The sequence below is a fragment of the Topomyia yanbarensis genome, unplaced genomic scaffold, assembly GCF_030247195.1.
Source record: "Topomyia yanbarensis strain Yona2022 unplaced genomic scaffold, ASM3024719v1 HiC_scaffold_5, whole genome shotgun sequence".
In the NCBI taxonomy this organism is placed as follows: Eukaryota; Metazoa; Arthropoda; class Insecta; order Diptera; family Culicidae; genus Topomyia; species Topomyia yanbarensis.
The window spans coordinates 588522-611766 of NW_026683713.1; the positions used below are offsets into that span (position 1 = coordinate 588522).

Consider the following 23245-nt stretch of genomic DNA (forward strand, 5'->3'; position numbering starts at 1 on the left):
TTCAATGACCAACGAGACAATCATCCTAACCGACTCCGCTAACTGCCTTGACGCCCTCCGCGGAGGCCGCTCGAGGCTCCTGTGGATCCAACAACTGGAACGTGCACTCGAAGGACGAAAAATCACGCTCAGCTGGATTCCAGGACATGCAGATATTTCCGGTAATGTGGAAGCAGACAGACTTGCGATCGAAGGAAGAACTGGAAATCCTTAGAACATTCCAATTCCTTCTCAAGATGTCGTACGCTTCATCAAGAAGAAAATATGGGACGCTTGTTTTAGTCATTCATACATAATGCTAGCACAAACCCCGCCGAGCTGCTGCTACTGCGGAATTCCAATAACAGTGAAGCATGTTCTAGTAGACTGCCGAGGATATGTTCAGATTCAACAACAGTGCAGTATCAACGGATCAGTTACGGAAATCTTAGCGAACGACGACAACAGAGAGAAGGCAGTACTACGCTTCATTAAAGAAACGAAGCTCGAGATTTGAGCGACAAATGTGTTTGTATCCCCATCTATATCTTCTTATTCTTTCCATTGACATGAATGCCTTAACCGTGGTAAAATGTCATAAATAAACAAAACCAAAACTTTAAAACAGGAAACTGTAAGAGCGAATCGAAACGGTTCCAGTGATGTCAATGTCGATGAAACGATGATTACCAGAGCTTCTTCTCGCCATAAATCGTCTTTGAACCCGGGACCTGGCGCATTCCCTTTGGCGCTTCATTACATCTTTCAAGCATCTCTCGCCAGTGGATTTTTACCATCTTGCTGAAAATTCGCGAACATGTTTCCAGACCATAAGAAGGAAAACGAACGAGACATCAACGACTATCGTGGACTAACTTCATTGTCTCGAGCTGGTGATTATGGAACCACTTCATGCTCATTGCAAGCATCCCCATGATTCCACGTCAGGAAGTTGAACACAGATTAGGCTGTCGCGCCCAATATCCTACACCATCACTATCACTAGAATTCTCTAATCAGCGATCATTTTTGTAGTTGTTTCGATCCTAGCGCACAGATCGCGCGATAGTCGTTGTCATTGGAGATTACCAGGCACCCATATTTACTTTTATGTCAGGGAAGCTACTTAGGACCGTTGATATTTCTACTCTACTTCAATGGCATGTATTTGATACTGAAGACTTCTCGCCGCTGCTACGCAGACGATCTCGAAGTATTTCGTCTCATTCGCTCAATTGAGGATTGCAGATTTTTTCAACAACAGCTTGAAACCTTCGCTGATTGTAGGAAGAACCCCGTGTGTGTGTGCAAATTCGCAGAAGTGCGCTCGGTAATCTAATTTTCATGAAAGACATTCTGAACTCTGCCAGCCAGATTCCCTAGTAATGCTTCGATTGTCGAAAACCTGGAAAGAATTTCGTTGCGCTCGTTCAAGAAATAACGAGGGGGCATGTCCTAGGAATTTACTTGCCGGATATGGTCACCCTATTCTCGTGTAATTCATGATTAAGCGTAGAAGTAACCTGTCAAAAAACGCTTTAAGGGTTATATTCTCGTCTAAGTGATAACCGTTAAAAATAGTTGTTGATATTACAGCGCAGATTCGTTATATGGATCACGACCTCGCCCCAGCTAACGAACACGATTCGCTAGTTTTGTCGACAGATGTCAAAAACAGTAAATGGAGACAGCAACTGCTTTTCACCTATTGTCTGCTTAATTGTCAAAGTAAATTTTGAAATCCAGTGGCCTTTGAACGAATTTGTATTATATCTCTGCTCTGTGAGTAACGAAATTTTCGCTCAAAATGTATATTGGCCCTTGACTAAAATTACTCGAAAATGTACCATTTTCAAAAAATTTGATCGGCTTAAAGTAATGGTAGCCGTTAGTTTGTTTACTGGCACAGTTAACCTCACTTTTCATGACAGCTCACTAGTATACTCTTTACATAGACTTGAAGTTGTACAAGATGACGACACGAATGAACTCATGATGACATGATGAATAAAGGTCATGTTTGACAATTCTCAATGGTTTGTTTACTTCGTCAGTTGCGTGAGTTCGAGTGCAACGGATGTTCATCTGTTGCACTTGAACTCTCGTAACTGCTAACTGCCGAGAAATTGCCAAACGATCAGTTCATCTGGCTGATTTAGTAGGGTTTCATCGGTTGGTGTAAAACCTAATTGAACAGTTCGCTTGTACTGTTTACATAGACTTAGAAAAATGCGATTTGTTTCGATCGAATCGAATCGAGTTTCAGCAGTACTAGTAAACTGTAAAAAATCTTATACCGGTGTAAATATGTCATTGAAGGCGATTGCTTCGATACAAAATCCACATAAAACTGCAATGAAAAATGATGTGAACAACAGATTGGAAAATATAAAATGAGACGCTTATATATTGAAAGTAGTTTTATAGGTTGGCCATGGGGAGGCTATAAGGAACAGATCAATAATTCACAAAACGTCATTCGAAAATAAACGTGATCTACCCGGTTGCACTCAGTCTCACACGCTAGTGTCCCCCGCCTAAAGCTGATCGCATTGATCATGCGAAAAGGTCACTTTATTATAGTACCAAACAACTAACTAATAAGCATTAGACTCGTAGGTTTCAATCGTTCAAAATTAATGTACATACTGTCCTTAATATTACGCTAATTGTGCAAGTTCTCGACACTCCTAATCACCTGTCTATATTTAACCTCATTTAAGTCTCTTCAGATAGCACAGTACTAACACTTGTAATGCACGCCTGTTTACGATTTCAGAAACCGGATCTTGGGTAAGCTATCGGGACGGTAAATTTTCTACTTTGGACTTTCCTTCCTTTTCGGGATTTAACATTTCACACAACGTAACAATAAAGTACTACTAACCAATCACGAGCTAGACTGCCGGCAAACCTGCAATCAATACTCGGCACCGTTTATAGCTCAATTAGTCGCGTCGGTGTTGATAGCTAAACAGCCCTAAACAGACACACAAACGCGCTGCAATAGAGGCATCGGTGGTGCGAGAGATCTAATTTACCTAGTAAACAGCTTTATCGACTTATCCTTGGAGAACCGATCGAACGAAATCCAACAAGCTACAGTGTAATATGGCTATGTTGCTGTATGAAACCTCTTCTGCCATTACGTAACACATGTCACACAAGTTAACCGGTTTGAAAATGTATACAACTCAATTAACCGAATGCAAAAAATATCAAAGTTAGATAATATCAAGTCGAATCTAACAGCTGATTACACGTTTATTAATTAATCAGCGATGCGCAAGGCGAAGGAATATCAGCGTCTACAATTAACCCAATTGAAAGTGCCATATGTGATATCTAATCGCGTACGCTTTACAACCATCACGAAGTCAAAAGCTACATTATCTCAATGTAGCTTTTGACTTCGTGATGGTTGTAGTGAACTCGCGAAGTCCGGTTTGTTGGCAGTTTACTGTTGGAACTCGTTCGATCTGGTTCTGCTACCGTCTAGGGTACATATATTTTTTTAAACTAATTGTTTATTATTTTTTGATACCACCAACAGACAAGACGCAAAATGCCACCAAAGAAGAAAGGAGATAATTTGGATGACCTAAAGCAGGAGTTGGATATTGATTTCCACAAAATCACAGCGGAAGAACTGTACCAGCGATTACAGACACATCCAGAAAATGTAAGCTTCTTCGATCGGTCGTTTCCGTGTCAATGGCTTTAACGACATTTTTTTTCAACAGGGTCTCAGCCACGCGAAAGCAAAGGAGAACCTAGAACGAGATGGACCAAACGCACTTACCCCACCTAGACAGACGCCCGAATGGGTCAAGTTCTGCAAGAATCTCTTCGGTGGCTTCGCTCTGCTGCTGTGGATCGGTGCTGTACTCTGCTTCGTGGCCTACTCGATTCAGGCCAGTACCGTCGAGGAACCGGCCGATGATAACCTGTACCTCGGTATTGTGCTGGCCGCCGTCGTGATAGTTACCGGTATTTTCTCGTATTATCAGGTAAGCAAATCGCCATTAGAGAAGAAGTCGCGGAAGGAAATTACATATTTCATTAACTTTACAGGAATCGAAAAGTTCAAAGATTATGGAATCGTTTAAGAACATGGTGCCCCAGTTTGCTACCGTGCTACGTGAAGGTGAGAAGCTGACACTCCGCGCTGAAGATCTGGTTATCGGTGATGTCGTAGAGGTCAAGTTTGGTGACAGGATACCCGCCGATATTCGTATCATCGAGGCACGAAGCTTTAAGGTATGTTTCCCCGCTTCGTAAGAATAGTGGTAACTGCTCGGTATCGCCATAAATTATGTTTTCATTCTTTGGAATTGAGCTCTAATTCAATTCAAATCAAGAATGTGGAGCACAAAGCAATTTAGTCGTCAAATGGTTGTGATTCAATAGGACAACGAGCTGCGACAAAATCATACTACACATACACTGCCGATAATCGCATATTTGTCCTATTTTCTATGTGATTTATTATTTTTATGGGACTGATTTGCGATCATAGGCAGTACAGCTGACGACCGGTTGTAGCGGCATCACGTCGATTGACTTGTCAAGGCTCTCAACTCCTGAGCACTAGAACGACCTGAACTAATTTACGTTTGATTGATACACCGTAGTGTGTTTTGTACTTCAACGTCGTTTTCCTCATTTATCAAACTCGAAACGTACTTGAAACGTTTGAGTAGCATTTGTTTGCAGAAGGAAACAGCTCTAAGCATCCTTTTATATATTCGCTCTCATTGCTAAATTTGCTAAACAGCTGTAACGAACGAACTGATGTACGACAATATTTACAAACAACCCAGTCTATCTAGAAGTGGTGAAATTTATTTCATCTTTTGTCTCGCATAGCCACTCTTTCTGCCTCACATTTTTTTAATGGACTGACTACATTTGACAGTTCTCCCTGACTGTACATGGCATTACATTTTTTCGTACCTGCACGTCCCGTCCCACATGAAATTGTGTTACAGTTCAAACATCGACCTGAAATGCACCATCAACCGGTTGCCATACTAAAATTCATTGCCGTTATATGGCAGCATATTTATATCACACCCATTCACTTCTACCGCGTTCGAGGGCCACCCCAAATCTCTTACTACATGATCTAACATTAACCCACTTTCCTCGTTTATTTCAGGTTGACAATTCGTCGCTTACCGGCGAGTCTGAGCCCCAGTCCCGCGGACCCGAATTCACCCACGATAACCCACTGGAAACGAAAAATTTGGCCTTCTTCTCGACCAACGCTGTGGAAGGTACCGCCAAGGGTGTCGTCATCAGCTGCGGCGATCACACCGTGATGGGTCGTATCGCCGGTCTCGCTTCCGGTCTGGACACCGGTGAAACTCCGATCGCTAAGGAAATCCACCATTTCATTCACATCATTACTGGCGTGGCTGTGTTCCTCGGTGTTACCTTCTTCGTTATTGCCTTCATTCTCGGTTACCACTGGCTGGACGCTGTTATCTTCCTGATCGGTATTATCGTCGCTAACGTCCCGGAAGGTCTGCTCGCCACCGTCACTGTTTGTTTGACCCTAACTGCCAAGCGCATGGCCTCGAAGAATTGTTTGGTTAAGAATCTGGAAGCTGTAGAGACGCTCGGTTCGACCTCGACCATCTGCTCGGATAAGACCGGTACACTAACCCAGAATCGTATGACTGTCGCTCACATGTGGTTCGACAATCAAATCATTGAAGCGGATACCACTGAGGATCAGAGCGGTGTGCAGTACGATCGCACCAGCCCCGGATTCAAGGCTCTGTCTCGAATTGCTTCCCTGTGCAACCGTGCCGAATTCAAGGGAGGTCAAGACGGTGTTCCAATTCTGAAGAAGGAAGTCAGCGGCGATGCCTCGGAAGCTGCTCTACTAAAATGTATGGAACTTGCCCTCGGAGACATATTGAGTATTCGCAAGCGCAACAAGAAGGTTTGCGAAATTCCCTTCAACTCGACCAACAAGTATCAGGTTTCTATCCACGAGACAGAAGATCCCAGCGATCCTCGCCATCTGCTGGTCATGAAGGGTGCCCCTGAACGTATTCTGGAACGCTGTTCGACCATCTTTATCAACGGCAAGGAGAAGCTGATGGACGAAGAGATGAAGGAAGCCTTCAACAACGCATATCTGGAGCTGGGTGGACTTGGAGAACGTGTGCTCGGATTCTGCGATTTTATGCTGCCATCGGATAAATTCCCTCAAGGCTTTAAGTTCAATGCTGACGATGTGAACTTCCCCGTTGAGAACCTGCGCTTCGTCGGCCTCATGTCCATGATTGACCCTCCACGTGCCGCAGTACCAGATGCCGTCGCCAAATGCCGCTCTGCCGGTATCAAGGTTATCATGGTCACTGGTGATCACCCGATTACTGCCAAGGCTATTGCCAAATCAGTCGGTATCATTTCGGAGGGTAACGAAACCGTTGAAGACATTGCCCAGCGTCTCAACATCCCGGTTTCGGAGGTTAATCCACGTGAGGCTAAGGCCGCCGTTGTGCATGGTTCGGAACTGCGTGATCTGTCCGGAGATCAGATCGATGAAATTCTGCGTTACCACACTGAAATTGTGTTCGCTCGTACCTCTCCCCAACAAAAGCTGATTATTGTTGAGGGCTGCCAACGGTTGGGTGCTATTGTCGCTGTCACCGGTGATGGTGTGAACGATTCACCTGCTCTGAAAAAGGCCGACATCGGTGTTGCCATGGGTATCGCCGGGTCAGACGTATCCAAACAGGTAAGTCCAATCGATCGCGATCGTCTCACTACATAGCTCACTAGTAGACACAGTTTTTCGCGAGGATCTGTCAGGGAAGCTTCCCTCAACCAGCTGCTCCCTTGACAGGTACCTAAACTAACAAAACACCGAATACTGTCTTTAATCCAGTACATACCTAGTCCTCTCCTCCGAGCACCTCTGACAAATGCGCACCACATTATGCCTTAGAATTCATCAACAATCACTAACTTTACTGTAAATAGGTACACAGCGCAAACACAGGATTAATACTCTACCTCTTCAGCACACGAACAGAAGCTGTTGTTCGGGATTCCAATTCACTGTCCCCATGATTGTTTCAGTTACACATTACTCCGTCTAACGAAATGGGCTACTAACATATTTGAATGTTGTTATGGCGGATTGCATTGTTCCACTTTTCAAACTATATTTGCAAACAAGCTACTCGAGCGTTCCGTCGAAAATCTATTTTATTTCATTTGTAAGGTTAGGAGGTTTGTAGCGTGAGACAAATTTGTTGGAACAATGCAATTCTCCACCACGCTTAAATCCCCAACGAACAGTATCTAATGTCTTACTTTTGTTTTTCAATCCATAAAAGGCCGCTGACATGATCCTGCTGGACGACAACTTTGCCTCGATCGTTACCGGAGTGGAGGAGGGACGTCTGATTTTCGACAATCTGAAGAAGTCGATCGCATATACGCTGACATCCAACATTCCGGAGATCTCGCCCTTCTTGGCGTTCATTCTGTGCGACATTCCGCTCCCGCTCGGTACCGTTACCATTCTGTGCATCGATTTGGGAACTGACATGGTAAGTCAAGGCGAGCCCGGTTGAACACCCGCGCGGTCGCCATTTAACTCTCACCGTCTGTACCCTTTTTCTCTATCTTAAACATGAACGTATTTGATATGAAGAGGTTATGTTACTTACATTGAATGACAGTTTATACTTATATCTCTTCCTTGAGTGAGGAGAATTTTCGTCGCAAGTAAATGCAGCGCAAGATTGTTCGTAAGTTCAAATACTCTAGGGCTAGGTCCATTTCAGGTTAGGGCTAGATACGACAGTAGCTTATCGGGCGGGAATATTTTTAAACCAAGTAAACCCAAACTCAGATTACTTTTTTTAGCTCTAATCAATTTTCTTTCTGTTTGAAATACACACTCACACTGGGGATCAAAAATCTACCCTACCAAACAATCAACCGACCCCGCGTAACGTAATTTGTCGTTAGATCCCTGCCATTTCTCTTGCGTACGAAGAATCCGAGGCGGACATAATGAAACGCCGGCCGCGTGATCCCTACAAGGACAAGCTGGTCAACGAAAGGTACAAACCAAAAGCGAAATGTTCGTTTTCTGCGCGTCCGAACTCGCTGGCCAGTCTCTAAACTATTCATATTTTGATATTGTATTCCAATATATCCTTCTATTTATTATGTACTTTTTTGTATTCACTAGCTTGATCCTTTTTGCCACCTTTGTACGACAATTGGCATCTCTCAGAAACAAAAACAAAATTTGCTCGAGTACTTCTCCGCGGCAGTGATTCTCGGTATCGCCTCTTACTCAAGTTCTCGCTAGCGTGTGTATTCCTATGCCAGAAAAAAAATGAGACAAATCGTCACTGTAACCCGAAACAAACAAAAATCTATTGCTTGTAGTAGAACACAATTTGTTGTTTCTCTTCGTTAGTTTTCGCTAAATAAAATTCCGTATTTATTTTTTTCTTATAATTAGCACCGGATTACTTCTCTCACCTTAAGACTAAGCACATAATTGCCAGCATTGATTTTTGTCATTCTTTAAGTCAGGTCCCTTCACGAGCTCCAGTATACTTTTAGTTTTAAATCTACATTGTCCCGTTTGAAAATTCATCATTTTTTTATTCTTTTCATCGTGAACAACTCGATTGGCTGTTTCGAAAAAATGATTTATCAAAATGTAAGGTACCCGCCATATCTCTGGCCTACGAACATGCCGAATCCGACATCATGAAACGGCCGCCACGTGATCCGTTCAACGACAAGCTCGTGAACGAAAGGTTTTTATTTTTACTATTGTTTATAGTTTGCCGCCAGCTGTACAAAAAAATAAGAAAAAAACACCATTCTTGGGTGGCTTGCCTGAGTACTAAATGGAACGCAGATCTACTAATCCCTACTTTAAGGAGGATTAATCGTTACGCAATGTTTTTTCTGGGGAAAACTAGCTCCGAACGTGCATGCGATGAGTGCCTTGCCCGCCGACGCTGCCAGAACTAACCCGATTGCATTCGAATAGCGACGGAATTAACCATAGTTTAAGTACAAGCAATGTGCTATGAATTGCCCGTTTGGGAACATAACTTGCTCGCAAATGATGTACACAAACACTACCGAACACGATAAAAAAAACACACAAACTACTACTCCACCAACAAGCAGCTCCTTCCTATCTCGTCTTTAGGATAAGACTAATCTCAACTGTTCCTGCACTGTTTTCTGTATAGTTTAGTTATTTTTGTAAAGCTTATCAGTTTGCCATACACCAAAAATGTTTTTGGTTTTATTTTTCACCGAACCATCTTTTCATCTTGTGGACCCACATGATCCAGTTTCGAGCAGGAGCAGTTTTACCATCATCAATGCTTCGATCAGTTAGAAAGCAACCTCTAGAAAGCTATCAATGTGATTTTTATACGTTAGACAAGAAAAAGGGAAAGCAATATCTAATTGCTCTCGTTTTATACTTGTTGATTAGCTGTCCGTACTACTATTCGTTTCTCATTATTTTTGAACAAAAAAAAGTAAACTCACAACCAACTTCATATCATATTTCGGCATTTGAAGCAAAAAAAACTAAAAAATAACACACCACTGCTCACACGTACAGGTCCCTGCCATTTCGCTAGCCTATGAGGAAGCCGAGTCCGATATCATGAAACGTCAGCCCCGAAATCCGTTTACTGATAAATTGGTCAATGAAAGGTAAAAACCACCGGAAACGTCGAACGAAAAAAAAGAAGCGGTACTAACTCCGCCAGAAAAACTAAAAATGTCCGACGTGTCTGGGTGTTATGAAGTTTAAAAAAAACTGTTGTTTCACGTTGGGATTCTAGCGGTTTTTGTTTCTAATTAGTGGGGAGTATTTTTTATCTGTTCGGTTTTGGGTTGGTTTTTTTTTCTCTGTCCTTTACCTCTACCCGTGGGTTGTTTTTAAATAATGGTTGTGCTGTGAATAAGATCGTTGATTTGTTAGTAATAGTCGGTAAAAAATGTAATAATTGCATGTAACAATTGTACGTGTACGTGTACAACTGTGAATCTTGTGTCCAGTAAAACAAAAAAAAGACAGCAGTGAACGAAATAGACTTTTTATAAAGATACGATTGCTCTGTTGCATTTTTACAGAATTATTACAAATCAGAAATTTAGAACGTATAATTTTATTCGTTAATGCTGAATAGAAAATCGGGTTTCAGAAACCTGATTTTGACATTTTTGTGTGAGAACTACAGTAGTAACTAGTAACTAGTAATGCAGCATTCTTAATGTTATTTTCTATTATTCACTTAATATTCATCACACTAAAATAAACCTGTCTTTATGATATCATCAAACTATGAATCTCTTGGAAACGTTATATTCAGCCACCTTGAACGTTATCCTTTTGCTGGGTTAACTGTCATACATTCTAACCTCTGTGGCTAAAACCATTGTGAAGTAAGAGTGGCAATGTCAAACAAGAACCAGTTTACTTTTAAGAAAGTAAATTAAAAAATAGTCCAGAACTATTAATGGCTGATACTATTCATTATTGTATTAAGAAATTTAAACTTTTGATGTATGCAATGATATGTTATTAATATTATTGTTCATTTAATGACAATTCGCCAAGCCGCATCTATAAAGCTATTCCCTCTAAAAAGAATTATTTCGTGAAGGAAACGAAACATTTTGCACTGGAAAAAACTCCTGTGGCTAGACTTTTCATTTTATCTAATTTGTACGCTGACACCTCTACTTGTATACCAAGACCTTGTATACTCAGTTTTTCTTTGCATACTGAAATTCCGATTCACTTCTCCAACATTTACTTTCGAAAATCGAACCACCTGCGATTCAATCTGACCTTATCTTGATCCAAGCAGAAGGGATTTTTGGTAATTCATTAGTCTTTTTTAAACGATATTCAATTAGCTAGTGGTTACTAATTAAAGAAAATTATAAAAAATACTCGTGTGAAAATAATTATTTGCAATATACGGATTGTAAAACTACAAGTGGCAGGGTTATTAGGAATCGGCCTCAAATCTTACGACCTAATATTTTGTCTTCTATTGGTAGGAGAGTTACTACGAATCGTTCGAGGCTACCAGCATGTTTCATGACAAAGGGAAACGGGTTCTTCTTTACCATGAGAACCGATTGTCGGTGCTTGAATTGTCAGCCGAAATACGATATGCCACCTTACACGGGGACAGTGCACAGTGGTTCAAAACAGCGATTAGAAGTACCTAATTCATTGGAGCCAAAATTGTCTATATTAGGGATTTTACATATTCTGCAATGTTTGTGTGTATAAAAAGCGCCATATTTTGCCAATATTATGACCTTCCGGCAGACGTGCTAGTGCACAAAGTGCGCGCCACTCAGAAAATCAAGCGAAAGCGTATCAAATGGTATCCTAATGATTTTGTAATATTTTTTTCACCATAAAAACTTTGGCGAAATATTTCTTGCATAGTTCAGATCTTTTTCACTTTAAAATTATTCGAAATTGCCTTATGACTTATTTATTTGCGATAATCTTCTAGGTGCTGTATAACAGTTATTTGAGTGACACTGGAACAGCTGACTCGCACGGTTTCTTCTGGAATGTTGTTCCATGCTTTTTCAATTGCTGTCTTTAGAGCATCCTTTTTACGCTTTGGTTTAGCGTTGGTGACTCTCAACTTTCAATTGCAAAATCGAGTAGTTAATATCCGGAGAAAATACAATATGGTGGCACCACGTTTGCACGTTTTTTATCCCGTGTACTTGGGTAAAACAAATTTCAACGTCTCTCTCTCTCTCTCTCTCTCTCTCTCTCTCTCTCTCTCTCTCTCTCTCTCTCTGAAGAAAAAAATCAGTTTGGACAAGGAAAAGTTTTTTTTTCAAATAACTTTTTTTCCTTAAAAGTGCCTAACATGAATTTTTGACGGTAGGTAGGGAACATAATTATCTATCTTGGAACAAAATTTCATCCAAATCAAAAATGGATTTTTTTTTGTAAATCGACTTTAAATTTTTAAAATAGTGTAGTAGTCAATGAAATTTTTTTTCAATATTTTTATTCGACAATGCGACTAATTTTGTAAAAATCACTGCTACAACATTTTTTGTAGGATTTGTCATTTTTAGACTATAGCCGTTTGAAAAAAATTGGTAAAAACAGTTTGGCCCTTTTCAAAAGACAGTCTAGATCATTTTTGGAAAAACAAAGTATGCAACGTGGCTTTTTGCGACAAAGTTCTCATGTACAGAAAGCTTCATTAAAATCTGAGAGGGTTCTGCCACCCTCTTCGAGTTGGTGCGAAATTCGTCTATTGGAAACACAACTTTTTTGCCTCTCCACACATTCAGATCGTGATCACTACCTTCCTATTATCAGAAAAAAAAGTTTTCTGCGGATGGTCCTGGGATAATTGGACCAAGCAACTTAAGCTCGGGATATAGTAGGTGTTAGCTCTACCGATTTTCCAGTGACCCATTTCAGAACGACTATAACGAGCTATAATACGTGTACCACATTTGTAACAGTATTATAACTAAAATTTCGATTCCTTGCCACGAATGCGTGTTCAAGGAATTGTTGCATATTTAGTATATCATAAAATACAGTTGGAAACAAATTTTACTTACCTAAATAGCGACCTATTACTATCTATATTATCTAGTTTCAATTTACCGGGCAACAAAAAAGCATTTCGAATCAAGCGCTCGTGTGAAACTTCTTCTGGAGTATTAATTTTCATGCTCTAATAATGTTTGATTGATCTGACAAAGTTGTTTCACGAATCGTAATATATGGTTATATTTTCTTGGATTTAGCGAATTCTTGTTGCTGCAGCTGTAAACGATGTCTTCAAACAGCACGGTTAACTTACGTCACTTTTCCAAAACAGTTGGTTTGCGATAAACGAGAAAGTTTTTAGACTGAGGCTGACAAAATATGACTGGAGTACTATTTCATTCAAATTAAAAAATAAACCTATAGAAAGTTCCAGAATAATTTGGCCGGATTTCGTGAAGATCGTGCCCCGGCTGTTGAGCCCGGTTCGTCGCATCACACCTTCCAGAGCGATATTGAATAGTAGACACGAGAGTCCATCACCTTGTCTCAGTCCCCGTCGAGATTCGAATGGACTGGAAAGTTCGCCCGAAATCCTTACGCTGTTTTGTACACCGTTCATCGTTGCTTTGATCAGTCGAGTCAGCTTCCCGGGAAAGCTGTTTACGTCCATGATTTTCCATTGCTCTACGCGGTCGATACTGTCGTATGCCGCCTTGAAGTCGATGAACAGGTGATGCGCTGGGACCTGGTATTCACGGCATTTTTGGAGGATTTGCCGTACGGTGAAGATCTGGTCCATTGTCGACCGGCCGTCGATGAAGCCGGCTTGATAACTTCCCACGAACTCATTTACTTTAGGTGATAGACGACGGAAGATAATCTGGGATAGCACTTTGCAGGCGGCATTCAAAATGGTGATCGCTCGGAAGTTCTCATACTCCAAATGGTCGCCTTTTTTGTGAATGGGGCAGATCAGCCCTTCTTTCCACTCCTCCGGTAGCTGTTCGGTTTCCCAGATCCTGACTACTAACCGGTGCGGACAAGTGGCCAACTTTTCCATGCCCAACTTGATGAGTTCTGCTGCGATACCACCTTTGCCAGCTGCTTTGTTGTTCTTGAGCTGTTGGATGGCATCCTTAACATTCATCCACGTGGGAGTTGGTTCATTCCCGTCCTCAACTGCACTGACATAGTCAAATCCTCCGTTACCATGGTCATCTGTACATACATTCTCCTCTCCGTTCAGGTGCTCGTCGAAGTGCTGCTTCCGCCTTTCGATCACCTCACGGTTGTTCGTCAGCAGGCTCCCGCTCTTATCCCTTACATATTTCGGCTTGCGGCACGAAGCCTTTGCGGGATGCGTTGAGCTTCTGGTAGAATTTCCGTGTATCTTGAGAACGGCACAGCAGTTCCATTTCCTCGTACTCCGCTTCTTTCAGGCGGCGTTTTTTTCTCCCGAAAGAGGCATGTCTGCTGCCTCCGCTTCTGTTTGTATCGTTCCACATTCTGTCGGGTTCCATGCTGCAGCATGACCGCTCGCGCTGCATTCTTCTCCCCTAAAACCGTTCTACACTCCTCGTCGAACCAATCGTTCCTCGTACCCGACAATGTCCTCAGCTACGTTGTTGATGGCTTCTTTTACTGTTCTCCAGCAGTCCTCTAGAGGGGCCTCGTCGAGCTGCCTCGAGGTGCTGCGCGTATACAGTGGCGACATCTGGTTGCTTCATTCGCTCCAGATCGTACCGAGGCGGCCGTCGGTACCGTACATGATTAATGACGGATAGTTTTGGGTGCAATTTAACCATCAGCAGGTAGTGGTCAGAGTCGATGTTAGCGCCACGATAGGTCCTGACGTCGATAATGTGCCGTCCATCGATCAGGACGTGGTCGATTTACGATTCCGTCTGTAGCGGAGATCTTGGAGGCGGCGAAATCAATGAGTCGAAGGCCGTTCTCATTTGTCAGCTGGTGAGCGCTGAAGTTTCCAATCGTCGGTCTGAATTACTCCTCCTGGGATAATAATGGGTTGAAACTACTTTAAATCTCTTTATAAAGTGTTTGCGAAAATTTGATTCTCTCGTCATTTGGCGCTAATCACCATGCGCCTCCATACCAGGGATAAATTTAAAAATATTTTGAACCCTTAGGGCACAACGAGACCTTGAAATTTTAAAAGTAGAGAAAATATCTTATTGAATATATAATATATGACCATTCCGAACTGTTTCTCCTATGTATTTACCCAAAGGAAAAAAATGGATAAACCAATTTGCGCATAAGGGCACAAGAACTAGCTTTGAAAAGATGGATTGGGCAACAGATAAGTTGCATACTCGCAGGCGTTTGGCTCTCGTGCCGAAAGAGAGTTCGTTCCCGTACACTCGTCAGCGACCCAGAGCTTATGTGCTGGGCTAACCGAGACATTACTCGGTACCAGCCAGTTGCTTTAGGCGTTCACACACGTTGCGTGAACTGTGAATTTAGTGTCTAGCTGACGCCAATTTGGTGTTAGTTTTCATACATCGTCTGACAGCAAGTTGGAGTCAGTTACTGACGAGTGGAACACGAAACATTAAAATCTAACTATTTCACCTGATTGTACAGAATACATTTGTGAAAAATTAATTTGTTACCAAACCCTTAAAATATGTTTGTAAATATAAAGCCTAGTTCGAATCAATTTTTGCAACCATGTTAACATGTAAACAAAGTTCTTTAAATTACCTTTGGAACGAAACTAGTTGTGCATATATTTGAAATAAGCATAGATGCTGTTTAAAATACTATTAAAAATTTACTTCTCATACAGTGACCACAAAATTTGGAGTTATTATTCAATATATAAGAAACCTACAAACATTACTTTTAGTTTTTGTCCGGCCACTGTGTAGCATCTACCCGTATACCTAAATCAAATGCCATTCTCGTTGGTATGTGGAGTTACCTTTAAAGATGCCAGGTAATATTTTTTGAGACATAGCAAAATCTGTGCTTGAGGGAAAATTAAGTTTGTCTCAAAAGTCACGACCTTTTTTGTTGATTGAAAAATCTGTGCATTATAACAGAAAACTGTGAAAATCTGCCAGTTTTAAATATCTGTGCAGTACATTAGAAATCTGTGAAACGCACGTTAATCTGTGCACCTGGTATCCCTGGTTACTTGAATTTTCCATGCACAATTATGACACGTCATACAAATTGTTTTTAAATTGTATATGGAACGCCAGCTAGTACCGGAACTACTTAAATGTTTCACTTTGAATATCAATAGCAAAAAAAAACTAAAAATAAATTTCTAACTTCTTGTATGACACTACAGCTGGATTACTATTTGAACAATGGAAAAATACAAAAAAAGTAATTTTCGAAAAATTAGGATACCCTTTGTAGACTTTAACCATTTAAACATTTTCGATATGAGTGCCAATAGGGGGAATTGGGCCAATTTGGACCTAGTATGTGTTGTTGGGTTGTCGAACTGGAACGTGCTAACCAATTTGCAAATATATTATTTTTTCCATGAAGGCCAATTATTTGCGAAAATTCTTTCCAAACGCGACTTTTTCCGATCTTTTACCATGTTGTGTATAAAATGTTCTGCGAAAAAGTACATGAAAGGCCCGGATTACCCAATTCGAAACAACGAATATATTATTTCCATGTTTTGTACTTAATTTCGAATTGGGAAATGAAAAGTTCTCTTTGATATGTAAACTGAGAAACAGCTGAGGGTCCGAATTGGCCAACTTTCCTCTAAATCCAAACACCATCTAACCTCACTTTGCAATGATTAAAGTTTTATTTAGTGATGTCTTCCTGAAAATCTCTACTGAATTCTGCATACAACTGAACATGAATGATTGCCTAACGCTATTATTTAATGTTTTAGAAAATTGTTCACCGTAAATTTTAAACACATCTGTCATTATTAAATCCCGGACACCAGCATAACGACTAGTGCAGTGAAAACTCTTTATCAGGCATTGAATTTATCGTTTATATGAGTAAATGCGTGCGGATAATTTCTTACTGCGACAATAAAAACTCACATTTTCACCCGAAAAGTTATTGGCACTCACACAACTTCTACGGATAAATACAACGTGTTATTTCTCCAGATAAATAAAACCGCCGGCTAATAAGTGAATGAGTTTATCACGGTATCCTTTTTGCGCTAGCTGCCTTGCTATCGCTATTCCAAAACACGAAAAAACAGACTTGTTTTTTGACTTTGTACTGTACTGTACTTCTTTGCCGCTTTTCTTTGAAATTAAGTGTATATTTTGACGCTTCCATCGATTTTCACAAAATTAAAATATTATCTTCTCCGGTGAGAAGGAAAAAATCAAATAAATTTTGTCCGGAAAATTATTCCCACGTTATTTGTGGAGACGGAGAATTTTGCGACTCATCTTATCTCGGAAAAGTTGGACATCGGATAAGCCTCTTCTCGCGTGAGTGAGAGAGAGAGAGAGTTACAATGCCTGCTCTTTATCGATGCAGAGCTGCTCAAAGCATGAGTAAACGCAAAATTGGTTTATATTTTTGATTAGTTTAAACTGTACCGTTTAGTATGCACCACCAATCTGGGAGAATTCGCAACTACACTTTGCCAGAAAGTGTTAGACACGCGAATGGCAGTTACAAGGCTTTAAAACTTGAAAATTCTAGTCGGGATTGCTCAAAAATTGCTTGCTAAATGTGAAAAATTCTGTCATTATGTTTCCATTTATACCTGCGACTAGAGATTGTCGAATTCAGGATTTGCAATTCTCAATGCAAGCTCAAGTAGGTGACTACTTCACGCTTTTGTCCCGTCAATGACAGGAACATAGTAACATTTTTGACATTCTATCATATCCGTTATAGTACGTATAGTTAAAAAATACTGCGCCAGATGAAGTAACAACACAACCATTATTTAAATCCGATTATCTTCGAGTAATATTATTGTTCTGTATATACGAATTGGCTGTCATTTCTTAGTTACAAAATTGTTTCGAATTATTTTCGGTTGATGATTCACATTCTAGTCTAGTCGATGTAGTCCCTTCAGCTATCTTTATCTGTTTCTCATCTTCATATTCACGAGGTATCTGCTCATGATAATTTACAGCAGCCTTGCTGTGTCCGATCAAAGTTGGCGCTCGTCTGTCGAAAGAAAAAAAATCCTTTCTTTGAACGATCGCAGCATGCTGCCCTCTAGTTATACTCGGTGTTGTGCGTGTGTGTGTATTTTGTGTACCATGTGACTAATTTCCTGAATAGACCAATCGTGATAAAGATTTTCCTTTCCTGTTCATTGACTTTCTATCGCAATCATTTGTAAATTTTTCCTCATCTATCATCTACCTCCAAACTAATTCGATTGCTTTTTTCTAATAGTCTAATCAATTAGATGTTTCCAAGGTGCGATACAGCTGTTGCAGTTTTACTGCTTCGCCTTTCCCTCGACCAGTGGAAACACCTTATTGCTGTAGAGTAGCTTTTCTTTTTCCACATCTCTAACAATATTGAAAAAAGTAGTACTAGAAGCTCATATTCCCACAAAATTGTTGGAAAAGGTAAGTTTTTCCCTGCCACCCATCAAAACCAGCCAAAACCATTCCGCCCGTCATACGTATTTGGTTTTATGTTCCATCCTGAAGCACGTTTTTGAGAGCACACTCCCACAAATCTACTATTTCCCTAACAAACCCCCGAAACCCTCCTTACACAAACCTGGGACACATCATGTTTGCCGAACGGTTCGGTATCAGTTTCAGCTACACTCGGTATTACTGATATGTCAACAAAACAGCAGCGGGTGGGAGTTGAATCGAAATACTATTCAAAAAATCGGAATACACAATTTACACTTGTTTGTGCAAAACTCATTCTCTATCTCTCTAGTAGCGAGAAGAACATGTGGCTGAAGATTTATTTTTCACACAATCCTCTTCTTGTGAGGTTAGAATAGAATCACTTTCTCTCTCGTGCTAGCTTTGGTTGCGTGGATTCTCCACCTTGAATGCTAGAGTAGAACACCGTGAGTAAGCAGTTAGAGGAATAGCCCTATAGAGTGTGTGTGTGTTTGCCGTGCAGTAAATGCACGACATCTTTTAACACTTCCTTCGACTAAGCTCTTCAAACTCTGTCCGAATTCTATTAGCGCACTGTGGTACACTGAAAAAATAAACTACACGCTACCGAAAAAAAACTAAAACGCTATAGTAAATTAGGTTGAAGTACCAAAAATTTTTATTCTAAGCATTTTCCGCTTTTTGTTTCTAACTAAACGTTTGTCTTTCTTTTTGGGTTAGTGTGTGACAACTCTGAAAGAATATTCCCAACTGCGAAGTATTGAACTAGATTTGAACTAATTTCATGCCGTAGTAAATTGTTTTTCTAAAAACAACTTTATTTCGATCATTTTTCGATAACCATCACTTCTATTACTACCATCATAATCACTCCACTACCAACAACAATTTATTATTACTTCTACTATTACCACCATGATCACCGCGCCCATCGACCTTGGAAAACTGTCACAACGAAAAAAAAAATAAATAAAAACTAACAAAATATCCCCTGCGTGTTGACTGTTACTAACCGTTACTGTCCATTTGGCGCCCGCCGCGCGCGTCCGGACGACAAAACACACTGTGTCTCTGCGTAGGTACCGGCCATCTCTCTCGCCTACGAAGCCGCCGAGAGTGACATTATGAAGCGTCGCCCGAGAGATCCGTACCGTGACAACTTGGTTAACCGCAGGTCAGGACACCAACGCCAATACCAAAATTTAAAATAAAAGAAAAAAAAAACGTACTGCAAACAAAGTTCAAACGCAATGTTTTCCTATTTTTCGTTGCTCTTTTGTTTTGGTTCGTTGTTTTCGGAACGTTCGTTCGTTTCACCAGCTCACACGTACACGAACCCACACTTTTTTAAAATCTCTCTTGCTGTTACTTCAAGTTACTACTGTTTTCTTTTGACGTGTCCCCTCTGTGATAGTCGTCGTGCTCTGAGGATGTGATTAATTGAGGGAACGATTACAATTTCGATTTGATATAAAAATCGTTTTCCACAAAGGAGCGGATACAACAGTAACTATTTTCATTTCTTTTCTCCATCGATGCACTGGATTACAAAACAGATCGCTCACTTTTCAATGAACTCTAATACTACATATATTTAAGCTTTCTGTACTTCGAATTAGTCACACACACTGACAAAACACACCTAAAGATACCAGAGCGACCTTCAAGTACCGCCTAACCTACATATCTAGTATTTCGAAAGCCTTGCTCCACAATCCCCGTTAATTGCAAAGCAATTCCTTCGTCGGCACAACCCATGAACACTCACTCAGCCCTAGTTAGTTTATTTACGTTCACTGTCTTCACTTCCGCTCACGTGAATGAACAAGTACTAGAGTGCTCTTCTAGGTCTTATTTCCATGTTCCAAAGAATTTCAACCAAAGTAATAAAAACCTGACCTATTTAGAGCTAGACCTCTGATTTGTCCTATTGCCGTTGTTTACCACTGTGTCCGCATTAGAACAGCTCGAGAGTGTTTTATTATTCAGTTGTATTTATTATTTTCTATTTAGTTGTTTGCTTATTTTACATTTAGATATTTCGTTACACAGAACGAATCGCGTTCTTAGGTGTTTGTAGTTAAGGATTTTTCTATATATGGAATGGAATTGTGTTAAAGTTTTGACACTACAGCGCACACGTTAACAATTTAGATAAAACTCCGACAACTAAAATAAACCCACAACCGTTTCTTGTACTGCTTTGGATGTTTTTCTTTTCAAGTTTCACTTCAACCATAGAAAAATGTGTAGCTCGGTGTTAGTTCGTTCAAGTTTAGAAACCCTTTAGATGTCATTATTTCCAAGTTAACCTGATTTACCACTAGATGAATAACTGACTGTAACCATACGTAATCTGTTGCTCTTTTATATGTGTTATAGGTTTAGCCTTAGCAACTAGATTAGATTGTTACTCTAAACAAAGACAATGGAACGCCACAAAAACAACAGCCACATTGAAACCAAATATGACCACACACCTACACCTCAAATTCGTAATCCACTCGAAAAACTCTTTCAAGGTGTCCTTGTGCCATCACTTTACAAGCGAGGTTAGGGAAAGTTGAAATTGAAAGAACAATACATTTCGGCACATGGCGCAAGGACATGAGTCAGCTTCTACAGCGCAAAATTGTCAAATCTGCCGCCTAGAATGACATTGCTCATTTTTAGACGCTACTGTTCCCGTGTATGTAAACAAAAAAATCCCGTGCGTCCCCTCGAAAAAACATCCTTTGTTTCCTGCGTGTGCTATATGATTCCTCCTACCATCCATCCTTCGAAACTCACGTTGTGCCACCTAGGTTCAGATCCTGCTGCCTTCATTGCCAATCAATCACTCGGCAGTTATTTTTTTTTTTTCGTTTTCATTAACTTCCATTTCCAAAAACCTACTAATTTAGAGAAAGCTCTCGCTTTTCTCCCCCGGTTCAGCAATGTGAGTATACACGAACGATTCTACCGTCGGCTCTCTTTGCTTTCTTCGATTGCACTTCCGACAAAAAAAAATCTAAAGCCTACTATTTTCTTACTTATTTACCTCAATCTGTCACTATTCGCTCTAATTATTTCCATTTCCGATCTACGCTACTTTATTGCTTCCTCGCTTTGCCTACGAATTCCGCAAATAATGTCTATTTTCCACTTATCCTGTGATTTTCACAGCGCTCCTTCGCTTCTACTAAAGTCCTGATAAATAACGCATGCTTTTGTTTCTGTCCTGATTAAAAATCCCTTTCTGTAACTATATTAAAAATTATAAATACAATCTAATCCTGTCATGTCGTGCTTGCTTGTTCGTTTTTCGCCGCATACTTAACACACGCTGAATCACGGCTGCAATGTCAAATGGATCTAACGCCCAGTTTGCTGAATTCCAATGATCCATTTTACTTTGCAGCCAAAATCAACATGTTCTGTACCTATTAGTGGTAGGTTTGCTGTAGATTAACTGCTTCAATCTTACTAACGTGTTAACATTTAGTTTAGTACATTTTGGTTATGGTCTAGTTTTTAGTATTACTAACTACAAATCTGAGAAAAATCCAAAACAGGCGATTTTGCACTTCAGGGCTTCCAACCCTGACAACTAGATTGATAGCTACAGAAATCGGCTGTTTGTTTACATTTTGTAACGAGCGAGAACCATGCCAGTTGTATTAACATTATTTTCTCTTCTCCGGCGAATTAACTTTTTACCCCGGCCGAATCGAACAGACTTATCTCGATGGCCTACGGTCAGATCGGTATGATCCAGGCCGCTGCTGGATTCTTCGTCTATTTTGTCATCATGGCTGAGAACGGATTCCTGCCGATAAAGTTGTTCGGCATTCGCAAGAGCTGGGATTCGAAGGCTGTCAACGATCTGACCGATTCGTACGGACAGGAATGGGTAAGTGATCACTGCGGTGGGCTCTCTCCAGATCTAGTACTATAATCTATTTTTTTGTATTACAGACCTACCGTGACCGTAAGACGCTCGAGTTCACCTGTCACACCGCGTTCTTCGTGTCGATTGTTATTGTCCAGTGGGCCGATTTGATCATTTGTAAGACCCGCCGTAACTCGATCCTCCACCAGGGCATGAGAAACTGGGCGCTCAATTTCGGAATCGTGTTCGAAACGTTACTGGCCGCCATTCTCTCGTACACGCCCGGCATGGACAAGGGCCTGCGCATGTTCCCACTCAAGTAAGTATCGGCGGCTAGCCCCTTTTTACCGTGTATACTGAATAACATTCCGACCGGTTTCTTTTTTTCCGTAGATTCGTCTGGTGGCTGCCAGCCTTGCCGTTCAGCTTGTCCATCTTCGTGTACGACGAGATCCGTCGTTTCTACTTGAGACGCAATCCAGGTGGTTGGTTAGAACAAGAGACGTACTACTAGGTCAACAAATTTATATTTAAAAAGATTAATTAAAGAAGAAAACTGAAAAAAGAAGGTGAAAACAACAGTGAAAAAATAACAAAAAATGAGCATAAAAAAGTAATTATATTTTTTTAATTATTAAATTTATATAAAGTTATAAATTATGATTTCCACACACGAAGAAAAGCAAAAGGTTAAAATCTAGTAAAAATCGCGAAGAAGAGAAGAAGCAGTATCTCCCGTCCTCATCAAGTCAAAATCCCCTTGCACCTCCGCGTCACTGTCACATAAATGCACACAAATAAACACACACGCCCCTAATCACGTCTCTACGCACGCGTACCTTCGTGCGTGTCATAATATTATTGTCTTCTTGAGCAAGCGAAAGCCACACGCGCCAGCCATCGACCGAAGTCAACACCAACAACTCACTACTCGTACAAACAGATGCCATACAGCGTGCCTAACGAAACGCTCGTGATGTGTTCGTAGTCACTGTCGCAAATATCCACCTACACAAACACACAGACACTCGACACTCAAAAAGTACCGAACAACACAAACACACCCACGCCAATTTCGCATTTTTCGGAACCGCCTAACCGTTACTTGAATTGCGTGTGCGGTAGTTTTTACATGGCAAAACAAAAGAAAATGTCAATAAGTAGATATGTGTGTGCGTTATTCCCATTGTTTTCGGCACTTGCGTTCGCGTTTTACATGAACGCACACTC

General features: G+C 40.7%; 1 protein-coding gene across 4 annotated transcripts; it reads left to right on the forward strand.

The window, feature by feature from the left end:
- Positions 1-3532: 3532 nt before the first annotated feature.
- LOC131695727 (sodium/potassium-transporting ATPase subunit alpha) lies at positions 3533-22951 on the forward strand. 4 transcript variants are annotated; one of them, XM_058984226.1, is made up of 9 exons: positions 3533-3661; positions 3723-3989; positions 4054-4239; positions 5141-6736; positions 7341-7556; positions 7981-8075; positions 21862-22036; positions 22102-22334; positions 22409-22951. In XM_058984226.1, the coding sequence occupies exons 1-9, from the start codon at positions 3545-3547 to the stop codon at positions 22527-22529; spliced, it is 3006 nt and encodes a 1001-aa protein (XP_058840209.1). In that variant the 5' UTR covers positions 3533-3544; the 3' UTR covers positions 22530-22951. The 4 variants fall into 4 exon arrangements, with proteins under 4 accessions (XP_058840209.1, XP_058840208.1, XP_058840207.1 ...); XM_058984225.1 differs by lacking the exon at positions 7981-8075 and adding an exon at positions 8695-8789; XM_058984224.1 differs by lacking the exon at positions 7981-8075 and adding an exon at positions 9620-9714.
- Positions 22952-23245: the final 294 nt, after the last annotated feature.